The 14743-nt window shown below is 36.7% G+C and overlaps 1 protein-coding gene across 6 annotated transcripts in view; it reads right to left on the bottom strand.

Moving 5' to 3' along the window:
* Positions 1-14743, bottom strand: part of CASD1 (CAS1 domain containing 1) — a 54056-nt gene that overhangs the window by 30940 nt on the left and 8373 nt on the right. For all 6 annotated transcript variants that reach the window (XM_070787500.1, XM_070787502.1, XM_070787503.1 and 3 more), the window contains exons 2-5: positions 14617-14713; positions 13967-14087; positions 2902-2946; positions 1629-1691 (exon numbers count right to left, since the gene is read on the bottom strand). In XM_070787500.1, the coding sequence (XP_070643601.1) occupies positions 1629-1691; positions 2902-2946; positions 13967-14087; positions 14617-14713 (326 nt within the window). The remainder of the gene's footprint in view (positions 1-1628; positions 1692-2901; positions 2947-13966; positions 14088-14616; positions 14714-14743) is intronic.

The raw sequence follows: 14743 nt of genomic DNA, 5'->3' as shown, positions 1-14743 counted from the left end.
CTGTGGCCAAGTCTACTGTTACCCTTCGTATTATCATGTCATCATTCATAAGAAAGTCTAGTCTACCTTCTAGATTGCTTACTCCTTGAGGGCTGAGACTGGGGCTAATTTCCAGCCACATTCCTAATACCGAGAACAAAGCTAGTTATAGTACAGACATAATAAAAATATGTATTCTCAGGATTCAGCAGCTTACTATGGAAACCGTAAAAAAAAATACATGAATATATGCATACAAACATACTCCTTGAATAATTAAAACAAGTCAACTAATCAATCTCAGGTAATTACATGACCATTTATTCAATAAGAAGAATATTTCCTCTCCCCCAAGAATCAAAAGGAGTTTTACAATAGAACCTAAAGCTCCAAAATCAAGTTTTAGTAAATTATAAGAACAGAAGATCTGAATATGCAATATATCTTCAGCTTAGTCATAACAAAGGTTTTTGTGATCTTGCCTGAATTCTAAATTACATCACACTAATGTTGCTTAACTGTGAATTTCTACAACTTTGATGGATATACTTTCAGGTTCAGCATAAATATAAATCACATGTTTAAATCATCTGAAATACACACATAACATTATTCTTATTTCTGGACATTTAAAAACATATTAATAAAAACAAAACAAAACTATATGAGATCCAAATTTTCCAGAAAGTTGAATTCTAAAAGTTGTCTGTATGTTTGTTTTTTGAAAACTTTAATATTTTCTCAAAGAAACAAAGTTAAAAATGTTGACTAGGTTCTCACTGGATCCTATAAAATTCTATTTAATGTGTTACAGTTGCTGTATTAAAATACTTATTGTGAAAAGAAGCAAAGAAAAATACCATTGCAACCCAAGTAATTAAGCAAAACAAGGCCAACAAAGTCGAGTATTGTTTTATCCATCCCTAATGCAAATACCTCTGGGAAAGGATACAGGTTTAATTAAAGGACTGACAAGGAGATGTATGGAGACTTTGTGGGAATTCTAAAGTGGACTTGTGAGAAGTTAGGGGTTTTCTGAGGTTAACAGCACTCTTGTCTTCTATCTAATTTATCTCCAAACATTATGAGCCAAAACACACTAGGCTTGACTTTTAGGTCACAAGTGTAATAATAAAAGGGTATAAGGATATTAAAAATAAATTTTTTTTCAGAAGTATCAGGACATAAGTTTGAAGAACAAAGTAGAAAAATGCTCAAGAAAATGTGTATTGTGATAGAAAGATTATCTGAGTTTGAATTAACTGAGCTATGGCAACCTACTCCAGTATTTTTTCCCTGGAAAATTCCACAGATAGCGGAACTGAGCAGGCTACGGTCCATAGGGTTGCAAAGACTTGACCATGACTGAGCATGCAAACATGCATAACAGTAACAGAAAGCTTTAAATCAAGAAAGCTTTAAATCAGTAAAGTGTGGTATAAGCCTAATCACCACAGGGTTAGAATGGTAATGCCCAGAGACACTGGATCAAAACTCTGCTTTCTCTGTAGAGTGACAATCAATCCAGCATGGTCAAAATTAAGAAGGCTGGTATAAAGTAGAGGCGAGTAGGATAGGCGAGTGTAGGAGAATGGACTTCCAAAATCTGACTGCTCAAAACCAGCAAGGCCATATTTTCAAATACAGACCTCAGTCCACACTTTGATACACTGTTTCATAGAACCATTAACCTCTGGATGCCACAGAAAATCCTAAGAGAGAAATGTAAGAAAAGAAGTCAAAGAAAATACTATGTCCACCATTCAAAACAAACTTGAACACATCTCTTACAGAGTAGTTAAAAGTAAAACACTACCTCATCTACAATATCTTCATCTCTCATCCCAATTTGGCAAGTCTCACAATAGTTCTCTGTATGTCCACTTTTGCTATTTTCTAGAATATTTCCGCATATTTTCAACAGAGTAATGTTTTAAAATTTAAAATCTGATCTTGCCACATCCCCGCTTAAGTATTTAAGAATTTTCAATCAATTGCCCTGAGGATAAGTTTCAAAGTCCTTAAAATTCCAAGAAGTTGCAGTCTGGCCTCTGCCCAGATAGTCTGCCTTTTTTCTGCTACTTTCCCGCTTGTTCTAAGTATACTTTTGGTTCTCCTTCGGATCTTGGAATGCTCTACATGTTCCTTTTTCTCCAGGGCTTTGTTCCTGTTCCTTCCACCTATAATGCTCATAAGCTCTCTCCCTCAGTCTACCTAGCTCCTACTTACCCTTGAGGCCTCCGGTAAAGCATCACTTCCTCAAGGAGGAAAATGCTTTTTAATGCTACTTTTAATTCCCCGTTCTACACATTTATAATGTCCTACTTTTTCCTTTTTGTCATCCTTAGCTTCCCTGGTGGCTCAGACAGTAAAGAATCTGCCGGCAATGCAGGAGACCCGGGTTCGATCCCTGGGTTGGGAAGATCCCCTGGAGAAGGGAATGGCAACCCACTCCAGCATTCTTTCCTTGAGAATTCCATGGACAGAGGAGCCTGGTGAGCTGAACAGTCCATGGGGTCACAAAGAGTCAGACACAACTGAGCGACTAACACTTTAACACTTAATCCCATGATTAAATGCACACAGAAAACCATAATGACTTGCAAGCTCCATTAGATAGATCTAGGACACTGCTGTCTTGATCTCCATCTGTATTCTCAGGACCTAGAAGGCACTGGGAATTCAGAAAATTCATATAATGTTCTCTTATGAAGAGTAATCCTGAATACACACTGGTTTCAAATTGACATACTTTTTCCTGGATAAAAATCTAAGAGACCAAATTTTCTATTACACAAAACAGTGTATGTATTACATGATCTTACTCTACCTGTCTTCTCTCAATACACTACATGTACATGTAAATTAACCAACGAACAGTTTCAACATCATAACACTGAGCTTACTATTATATGAACTTACCACTTTAACTGATGCAATCTTGTCTTCAAAAGGAATGTTTTCATGCTACCATAATGAGGGAGAGATGACAGAAAAATATTAATGTATAGATTAATTTTATGTAAATAATTCCTCCTTCAGCCGCTTTTGTTGATTCATTTATACACCATATCCCAATTATCTACCTTCAACCCCAAGGGGAAAAGACCTGCATAGACTACCCCAAAATAAGTGATACTATTAAAAAAAAAAACTTTTTATTTGTGATTTTCAACATCTTAGAGGTGGGTTAAAGATGATAAAACTCCCACTATGAATAAGCAGATAGGAGAACATGCCTACATAAATTATCTTTTTGTCAAGCTTCCCATGGTTCCAATTTAGTCCTAGTATTACCATCTATGGCAGAGACCAGTTGCTGCCCTGTGTCTCCCAGATCCCTTCCAGTTAGACAGGACCACATGACTAGTTCTGGCCAATATACCATGACTAGATGTAATGCGGGTCACTCCCAGGCTAAAGTTCCCAGGGCGATTCTGCTCATCTGGTTTAACCTGATACAGAGACTGAGGAGGTTGAATGTCCCAAATGGAACAACTAGAAAACAGTAAAAATTCCAACAGCAAAGATCCCTGAATGACTGTAGGGAACAAAGCCCTTTGTCCCAGGTGGTTAGGACAAGAAGTGCTAAGTAGTAAGACTGTGATATGGGTTTATTGCTGTAGCAACAGCTGGTCCGTCCTCACCACTATACTAATGAAGGCCCTGCCTAAACATGAATGGACACACAGGACTCTAGGTTATTAAAGATTTCACTCTGAAGATGGTACATAGTCTAGTTGTAGAAAAAAACTAAAATCCAAAGACTATAACTTCTTGTAACTGTTTCATAAAAAGAAAAAAAATCATTTCATAATTAAATATTCAGGATGGAACAGGGGTGGTTAATAAGCTAATTGTCTTCCTAAAATCAAGGTTAAAACATTTTCATTAACTAAACAGATAGTATTTCTATTAAGAAATAAAGTTTGTTTCTATCAACAGGCTAAATTTTAAAATTCTTGTTAGTCCTGTTTAAGCATCTTTTCCCAAAAGGGCTTAAAAAAAAAAAATCGAGTTGACTTACAGTGCTGTTAGTTTCAGGTGTATGGCAAAGTGAGTCAGTTATACATATACATTCATCCACTCTTTTTTTAGTTAATATTTTGTATCTATAGTAGTATGTATATGCTAATCCCCCCCCACTCCAGTACTCCTGCCTGGAAAATCCCAGGGACGGGGAGCCTGGTGGGCTGCCGTTTATGGGGTCGCACAGAGTTGGACACGACTGAAGTGACTTAGCATATGCTAATCCCAATATTCCAATTTATCCCTTCTCCCTCTTATTCCCTGGTAACCATAAGTTTGTTTTCTACATCTGTGACTCTACTTCTGTTTTTTAAATAAGTTCATTTGTATTCTTTTTTCCCAAAAGGACTCTTGAGACCATTAATTCAATAGTACTTGTGGTGATTGAGTCCCTAAGTCATGGACAGCAGCCCACCAGGCTCCTCTGTCCGTGGGATTTTTCCAGGCAAGAATACTGGACTGGGCTGCCATTTCCTTTTCCAGTACTTCAAGGTATGTTATATGAAAAGAGTTTCCTTGGTCAAATAAGTCTGGGACATAGGGTCAGAGAAAATCACACAGGTGTTCTCTTCCTATCCCTTTAAAAAATTCTCCCTCCAAGATACAGTGTGTCATGAAATATTTCTCCTTTTTGCATGGCACAGTTAATTCAGTCAACTCAATCTCTTCATTTTAATATAACATCTGCTGTATACAAAATAACATATCACATATATGTAAGTCACAAGTCATAGTAAAAATAAATAAGCACTCATGAATCCATGGCACAAATCAGTGTTACCAACACACGACATGAGCTATGTTGGCTTCTAAATTCCTTCTCTAAATTCCTTTCTTCACCCAAAAAGAACAATCATCTTAAATTTTATTTTCCTTTCTATTTTACTATACAGCTTGTCACACATATATGCATCTGTAAATGATACGCTGTTCAATGTTGTTGGCTTTCATGCCATTTTAATTTTGAAAAATCTCAGACTCACAGCAAAATCGACATCCTTTACCAATTGTTAGTATTTTCTACACTAATTCCATGTGTCTCTATGCACCACATATACATAGTTTTTCTTCTTTGCTGAGCCATGTAAAAGTAAACTGCAGACATAATAACATTTCACCCTTAAATATTTCAACACATATCTTTGAAGAATATGGACATTCTCTTGCATATCTGTAATACTATAGTCCCAAAGAATCTGACATTGATAAAATATTATCAAATCTAATAATACAGTGCATGTTCAACTGTCCCTAATAAAGTCTTTGCTACAGTTCTTATATTTTAACCTAGAATTCAATAACAGCCAGGTATTATGTATGTGACTGAAGACAAGATGGTGGAGGAAACAGACCTTGAGCCCATCTCCTCTCACAAGAACACCAAAATCACAACTAATTGCTAAACAACCATGGATAATAAGATTGGAACCTTTCAAAAAAGATATTCTATACCCAAAGACAAAAAGAAGGCCAACAAAATGGTAGGAGAGTCACACTTGTGATATAATCAAATTACATATCCTGACCCACAAACTGGAGAATAATTTTATCACAGAAGTTCTCACACAGGAGAGAGTGTTCCGAGCCCCATGCCAGGCTCCCCAGTGTAGAGGTCTGGTATTGAGAGGAGGAGCCTCCAGAGCATTTGGCTTTCCCAGCAAAGGGGATGATTATAGGAGATCCACAGGACTGGGGGACAGACTCCACACATCGAGGGGTGCACACAAGGTCCTATGAGAACAGTGACCCAGAGCAAAAGCAAGGACTTCAAAGGGGACTGGGCTGGACCTACCTGCTGGTCTTGGAGGGTGTCCTGTGGAGGCATGGGGCAGCTATGAGTCTCTCTAGTGTCCTAAAAGCTGGCAGTGGTAATATTGGGGAGTGTTCCTCTACTTGAACTCTTGTTAGAGGCAGACATCTTACATGGGTAATTAGCAGCAAGACCATGCCCTGCCCAACAGTCTGTAGGCTCCAAAGTTGGAGCGCCTCAGGCCAAACAATCCACAGGGCAGGAACACAGCCCCACTCATTAGCAGTCCCAGTTCAGTTCAGTTGCTCAGTCGTGTCCGACTCTTTGCAACCCCATGGACTGCAACATGCCAGGCTTCCCTGTCCATCACCAACTCCCAGAGCTTACTCAAACTCATGTCCATCAAGTTGGTGATGCCATCCAACCATCTCCTCCTCTGTCGTCCCCTTCTCCCACCTTCAATCTTTCCCAGCATCAGGGTCTTTTCCAATGAGTCAGTTCTTCACATAAGGTGGCCAAAGTATTGGCCACTCATTAGCAGACGGGCTGCCTAAAGACTTTCTGAGCCCATGGTCACCTATAGACATGGCCCTTGACACAGCCCTGCCCACCAGAGAACCAAGAGCCAGCTCCATTCACCAGTGGGCAAGCAACAGCCTCTCCTACCAGGAAGCCTTCACAAGCCTCTAGAACAGGCTCACCCACCAGGGGGCAGACACTGGCCTCTCACCAGAAAGCCTGTACAAGACTCTAGACCAGATTCACCCACCAGAGGGCAGACACCAGAAGCAAGAAAACAACCATACAGCACCCTACGGAACTGAATCTGCAAACTCAGGTCAGACCGACCCTGGGACCAGCTGGGTAAAAGAGGGACCTTGGGTAAAAGAGGGAAACGCACTGCTTGGACACCTAGGGCATCCCCTATTGGAGGAAACTTCTCCAAAACTTCCACATACATAAAAATACAAATGGAAATTTAGACAAAATGTGGTGGCAGAGGAATATGTTCCAGAGGAAGGAAAAAGAAAGACACCCAAAATGACAACTAACGGCATGAAGACAGGCAATCTATCCGAGGAAAGAGTTAAGAGTAATGGATGCACAGAGCAGGAAGGTACAAGAAGTTTATACAAGAGTCAGAAAATACCAAGAACAACCAAAGAGATGAAGAATACAACAACTGAGCTGAAAATACACGAGAAAAACTCAACAGCAAAATAAATGAGGCAGATGAATGGGTAAGTAAGCTTGAAGACAGTGCTGGAAACTACTGCTATAGAAGAGAATAAGAAAACAGAATGAAAAGAAAAAAGGACAATTTAAGAGACTTCTGGGGCTCTGTCAAATACACCAACACTAACATAATAAGGGTCCCAGAAGGAGGAGAGAAGGGGCCTAAAAATATTTGAAGAGACAATAGCTGAAAACGTGCCTAACATGGGAAAAGAAACAGTCAACAAAGTCCAGGGAGCACAAAGTCCCATATAGGATTAACCAACCCAAGGAGGTACAGGCCCAGAAAGACAGTAATAAAACCAATAAAAATTAAAGACCAAAGCGAAAACATTAAAAGCAATGAAGGAAAAGCAACAAATAACCAACAAGGGAATCCCTATAAGACTATCAGCTGATTTTTCAGGAGAAATTGTACTGGCCAGAATTGAGTGGCATGATATATTTAAAGTGATGAAAGGGAAGAAACTACAATGAAAAAATACCCTACCCAGCAAAGGCCTTGTTCAGATTGGTTTGAGAAATCAAAACTTTACAGATAAGCAAAAACCAAAAGAATTCAGCACCACCAAATCAAATGCTAAACAAACTGCTCTACATGAAAAAGAGAAGCCAACAATTAGAAACACTAAAATTACAAAATGGGAAAGCTCACTGGATAAAGCAAACATATAGTAAAGGAAACTACCCTCACACAAATATAATACATAAACCAGTAACTGTGAGAGGTGGAAAGTACAAATTCAGGATATTTGAAATGCATTTGAAATTAAGAGATCAGCAACTTAATCGTATATATATATGTGTGTGTGTGCGTGTGTGTGTGTGTACAGAGAGAGACTGCTATATCAAAACCTCATGATAACCACGAGCCAAAAAACTATAAAAAATCCAAGTACAGCACTAAACATAGTCATTAAATCAGAAGAGAACAAAAGAAGGAAGAAGAAAATGACCCTACAAAACCAAATCCAAAAAACGGCAGCTTCAGCTGCATGCAACAAATTCTGGTACAGTCTTTTTTCATTTTTCTTCTGTTACAAATATTTTCTAATTTTCCTTGTTACAGCTTCTTAGATACACCCATCATTTAAAAGGGGTCACTTAATTTCCAAATACATGGGCTTTTTAAAAGTATCTTTGATATTAATTTCTTATTTTGATATTAATTTCTCATTTAAATCCTTTCTTCTCTGCAATCACCCTCTGTGTTTTTTGTCTTGACTTTATTGAGGCTTTCAATGACTAAGCCAAAGATCTCTCTTGGTGAATGTCACAATGCACTTGAAAATATGTGGGTTATTTTCAAATATTTTTTTTGATATTGATTTCTAACATAATTTCACAGTGGTAAGAGAACAGTCTGTATGATCTCAATACCTTTAGACCATGAAATTTTTTTCATCACAGTCCTTAGTATTTGTATTTTTCTTTCTGACTTACTTCACTTAATATAATAAACTCTAGTTGCATCCATGTTGCTGCAAATGGCATTATTTTGTTCCTTTCTCTAGCTAAGTACTATGCCATTGTATCTATGTGCCACATCTTTATGCAGTGCATTCCTCTGTCGATGGACACTTAGGTTGTTTCCATGTTTTGGTTATTGTGAACAGTGCGGCTTGACAGATGCATGTATCTTTTTGAATTATATTTTTGTCTGATAGAACATACCCTCACACCTTGCACAAAAATAAACTCAAAATGGCTTAAAGACTTAAACATAATGATACCATAAAACTCCTAGAAAAGAACATAGGCAAAACGTTCTCTGATACAAATCTTATCAATATTTCCTTAGCTCAGTCTCCCAAGGAAATAGAAATAAAAACAAAAATATATAAATGGGACCTAATCAAACTTGGGGCTTCCCAGGTAGCTCAGCTGGTAATGAATCCACCTGCAATGCAAGAGACCCTGGTTCAATTCCTGGGTCGGGAACTTCCTCTGGAGAAAGGTTAGTTACTCACTCCAGTATTCTTGGGCTTTTGCTGGTGACTCAGCTGGTAAAGAATCCACCTGCAATGCAGGAGCCCTGGGTTTGATCCCTGGGTTGGGAAGAGCCCCTGGAGGAGGGCATGGCAACCCATTTCAGTATTCTTGCCTGGAGAATCCCAATGGACAGTGAAACCTAATGAGATATAGTCCATGGGGTTGCAAAGAGTTGGACAGGACTGAGCCACTAAGCACAGCACAGCACAATCAAACTTAGAAGCTTTTGCACAGTAAAGGAAACCATAAAAACATGAAAAGACAGTGCTACAGAATTGGAGGAAATGATGCTACAGACAAGGGCTTAAGCTCCAAAATACACACATAACTCATACAACTCAGCAACAACAACAAAACACCAAATAATCCAATCAAAAAATGGGCAGAAGACCTTAACAGACATCTCTCCAAAGAAGACAAACAGATGGCCAGCAGGCACATGAAAAGATGCTCAGTGTCATTAATTATCAGAGACATGCAAATCAAAACTACAATGAGGTCCCAGCCTACAGATAGTCATCATTAAAAAGTCTACAAATAACAAATGCTGGACAGGATGTGGAGAAAAGGGAACCCTCCTACATTGTTTATGGGAATGTAAGTTGGTACAGCCACTATGGAGAACAGTATGGAGGTTCCTCAGAAAACTAAATTGTCTTTTAATAAAATTTTGTGAGCTTTCTGCATACAGATGTAGGCTTATTTACTAGGTTTATTCCTATGTACTGTGTTTTTTAAATTATTATTATTATTGCACAGAGTATATTTTAAATAACATTTTTGAACTCTCTATTCCTGACAAGTAGATATGCAATTAATTTTTAACAGCTTTATTGAGTCAGTGCAATTTTCATATATTTATCTTATAATTAGCTATATTGTTAAAAATTTTATTGTATCTAGTAAATCTTCTATAGGTTCTTTGGGATTTTCTATGTAGACAACTGTATTATAAAATATCAAGTTATTTCTTTACAATCCTTACATTTTCAAAGTACCACCTTTCTTTGGCTGAGAGAGAAAGAGTTAGTTGCTCAGTCATATCTGACTCTTTGCTATCCCATGGACTGTAGCCCACCAGGCTCCTCTATCTATGGGATTCTCCAGGCAAGAATACTGGCATGGGTTGCCATTTCCTCTTCCAGGGGATCTTCCCAACCCAGGGATTGAACCTGGGTCTCCCTAAGGATCTCTAATACAATACTAAGTAGAAGCAGCAATAATGAACATCCTGAGTTTAATGGAAATATGTCTACCATCTTATCACTGGAACATTTATTGTAGGCTTTTAGAATTTTTATCAGAATAAGAATATAAAGGAACTTACTTAAAAGAGAGAGATGATACCAATTCCCTGATACTGTTAGGACTTGTTTAATGGACCAAAATGTGATCAAAATAAGGATTCCATGTGTGCTTTGAAAGATATTCTCTGATATCTTAGCGTATTAAGTACTGAGTTATAAGTTTATAAAATCAGCATACTAACAGCCCATATTTACTTATTTGCTTAAACTATCATTAATTACATGAGCAGTGAGTAATTCTCCCACTATGGTAGACAGTCAGTCTGAAATCAGTCTGAAAAATCTGTGTTTAGCTGACAAGTTTAGACAACTTATATTTATTTTGATAATAAATGTTTCCATCTTAATTTTTGATTTCTAGCTCCCTCACACTTTTATATAAACATAAAATTAAACAGATTTTTAACATGTAATATGTTTATATATGTATGTATGTATTCACATGTGTGTATCAGAGTACACACATACATGTGTGCTTATGTATGTATGTTTATATATTATATTTGATATTAGATGAATTTGGTTTATTTTTTTCTTCTTCTGGTTTGGAACTACCCACCCTAATTCTATCCTTCCAGTCCTTGCCCTTGGAATAAAGGGCATCTTAAGTTCTAAGTTAAGATGACAACTTAAAGTGTAAAGAGGACATCAGAACACTTTAATTGTGGTCATCTCTCTCCGGAGAAGGCAATGGCACCCCACTCCAGTTCTCTTGCCTGGAAAATCCCATGGACGGAGGAGCCTGGTGGGCTGCAGTCCACGGGGTCGCTAGGAGTTGGACAAGACTGAGCAACTTCACTTTCACTTTTCACTTTCATGCACTGGAGAAGGAAATGGCGACCCACTCCAATGTTCTTGCCTGGAGAATCCCAGGGACGGGGGAGCCTGGTGGGCCGCCGTCTATGGGGTTGGACATGACTGAAGCAACTTAGCAGCAGCTCTCTGACTTATATGCTATGTCAGTTCTTTAGTACTGTGTTTTCGTAAAGTGTAAAAAGACGTTATTTGACATAGTTTGTTTAGATTCATACACATGTTTCCTATTTTCTTTAACCATTAATTCAGATCATTTTTTTTCTGAATCATTTCCCTCCTTCTCGAAGTTTATTCTTTGGAAAACTCTTTAGTATAAGTTTATATGGCAGTAAGCCCTCGTAGTTGTTGTTTATTTAAAAATGTCCTATAATTCAAGAATAGAGGAATTTGTATGTTAGGGATACAATTCTAGGTTAAAGCCTACTTTCTATCAGAACATTAAAGCTATTAGTCTACTGGCCTCTGGCTATCAATATTACTGTTGAGAAATATGCTGGCTCAGAGCTTTGTTTGCTACATACAGGGCATTGTAGCTACAGGCATCCATCTTAAGGGCAACCCAAATCTCTATTGCATACCGACTGTTATTGTTCCCATTACTGGACTGGCCTCACAGTTTGTTCCTTTTTTGTGGGGGATGTGTCCCCTATTTCAAAGTCTAGAAATACATCAACAAGTATTTTTTAATCTAGGATCTAGTTGGTTTGAGGTGGAAGGGGCCCCCAGAGTATCTAGCTTGCCCTCTGGCTGGAAGTAACACAAACAGCTTTCTTCATTGCAAGACTTCTCAAGTTTTTAATATCCTAGCCTAAACTAAAACTATCTAAGAGGAGGATATGATATCCACCTCTGCCCAAACTTATTTGACCAGAGCTTCTTACAGAACTAGTCTTCCACAAAATATAATTTAAAAAAAATAAATCCTGCTCTAAAGCTTCTTTTTAAAAATTTTTCCTCAGTACAGAAAAGAAATTAAAAAAAATTATCTTCAACACTCCTATTCTACTTAAAGAATCCCATTACCAAGGCTAAAATAAAATTAATCAACTTTCACAACATGCCAGGCTATGTTGTGAAATATGTAAGAAATATATTTAAAAAATAATGATAATCCATAATCTCTGTCCTCAAGGTGTTCAGAGAGAAGAGAATAAGTAAAATACAACTTAGCAAATGCTCCACCAGTAGTTTAAACTAGTTTCACAATAACTGTCTCTTTAAAACTATAAAAAACTTTCTTTGCAAAATGTATATAAAATAAAATGCATCTTGTTTGACTATTGTGGGATAACTAGGAACCTCTAGAAAATAAAAATTGGAAACCTAGTGCCCAGGAACACCATACCATATTGTAGCTACTTCTGGCCATGGACTAAAACCATTATAGATTTTTTTCAACTAACTGTTGCCAAATGCATTATTCCAATTTTCAAATCCTCTAGTCTAAGCCTAGAAATAGTAAAACTATTTTTTTTTAAATTCAGACATCTATTTTTTAAATGTTTACTGAGGTTTTTTTACTTTAAGCTGTAAGAATCTCAAGTCATTAAATAGTTTTAAATCTTCTGTATAGTTTTGTATTTATAAATACAAATGCAAAATACATTTATAGATATCAAATAAAATGAAAAGTTGACTTTGTTATCTTCTATTATTCAGCTTTAAAATCTATACTGGCTTTTCCTAGTAGACAAAATTGCTACTGGACTCTTCTTAGAAGAGTTCCTAAGGACTCAGTATCCATTACCATCATCATGATGAGACTAGTTAGTTAGCTGTGAAGTCCCCAATTTTTCAGTTTCCTACCACTGGACAAGGTGATGTGTACAGGCAGATTTTTATCATAAATTAATGAGCTACTTACCCCTACAATTCTGAACTTTCTTGTACTTTACTTTTTTCTTATTATTCCCCACTCTCAACCATATGCAATTAAAGACAGAAATGAGAACTTCAGAAAGATATGATGAAATAGTTCACAAAAATTAACTAATTAACAAATTAACATTTAGAAAGATGTTCACCCTTGTTAGTTTTTTTTAAAGATACATTTTTAAAATTAGAAATTAAAAAGAGCAGAAATTTGTCACACTGTCATTTTAATTATATAGCATGAATGTCCAGTGCCAGAAAGGTTACAGAAAATTAGGTTCCAATGTACATTGCTAATTACAGTATAGATTGAAAGAATTCAATAATATAATCAATAATTTTTAAAGTACTATATTCTTTAACCTAATATTTGCACTGTAAAGATTCTATCCTAAGGAAATAATTTAAAAAGCAAAGTTTTCACACAAAAATGTAATAAAAATGTCCTTATTAAAAATTAGAAAACTACGAAAAGTTAAGAAAAGGGACGATTATATAAGATCACATTATATCCACTCACTAGTATGTTGCCATTATGAAGATACTTACATTGATTTATAATAATATGGTAAATTATGATAAGTGGTGGCAAAGAAGATATCAAATTGTACATGCTAATCTATTACAATTTTGTCTTTTAAAAAAGAGACTGAAAAGAAATATAGCAAAGTATTAAAAGGAGGATAAGGGATATTTCTTCTTCATTCTTTCTAAAAAAAATTTTTTTTAAGTTTTTCCATGGAAAGAATTTTAATATTTCTGAAAACAAAAAGTTTAAGTCAATAAAAGGTTTGCCAATACTTTACCCACCACTTCTTTTTCTTATGGCTCCGTAATGGCAAATTATCCCGTTACCTTCCCCAAAACCAAACTAAAAATTTTATAGTTTCTTTTGTTCATGTGAAAGGGCACACTCCTCCTGTAACTATTCAGTTGCCTAACTTCTAAAACAACACCCTAATGAAACGAATAGACAGGATTTTACCTTATTTCCTTCTTCTTTGAATTGAGGATTAATTATTTTCACAAAAGAATAAAATAACTGACGAATTCTGGAATCTCCAATAAATGCAATATGTTTATCTACGAGGCAGTTCTTTGCTTCACTGAAATCAACAAGGAAACATCAATTAGAATACAGAAAATTAGCCCAGGCATCTTCAAAGCACATGATTTGTGAAGAAGTAGTAAGGATTATTATATAGTTATGTTGTCATTTTAGAAACAGGTGGCCAGGTTTGTTTAACCTACCAGTTTGTGTATGATTGATTAATTCGATTAAGTGTTTCATATGTACTCGAACCACAGTAAGTGCTTAATACCCACTCTCTCAGAAAAACTGCACGAGGTAGCTATCCAAGTCCCAAAGCAAAAGTCCTTCATTCACAGGCTATTGCCCTTGGCCCCTGGTTGTCTCTCACCTGAGATAAGGCAGATTGGTCCAAAGCTCTCCCTAATGCTTTAGAGAATACTCCCTTGGACTCACCCCCACTCCTGCCCTGTCAGCACTTCTCTACCGTCACACGGAGAAGTACCATCTGCCACTTTCTTTGCTCTATTAACACTTCTCTACCAGATACTAAGACCCATCTTAGACAAGAAGAAAAAATAAATAAATAGATGAAGAAACTTTACCTGATTTTGTACTTATGCATCATACAGCTGTGAGGCTGCCAAACTTTCTCTCCAAGAAATCTGCCACTTGAGAGAAGGTATTCACATGAGTCATTGCCTGTAATAATTAAACACAATAATGTTGCTA

Source organism: Bos indicus, chromosome 4 (genome assembly GCF_029378745.1).
Source record: "Bos indicus isolate NIAB-ARS_2022 breed Sahiwal x Tharparkar chromosome 4, NIAB-ARS_B.indTharparkar_mat_pri_1.0, whole genome shotgun sequence".
NCBI classification, from domain to species: Eukaryota; Metazoa; Chordata; class Mammalia; order Artiodactyla; family Bovidae; genus Bos; species Bos indicus.
This window is presented reverse-complemented; position numbering and strand designations above follow the sequence as displayed.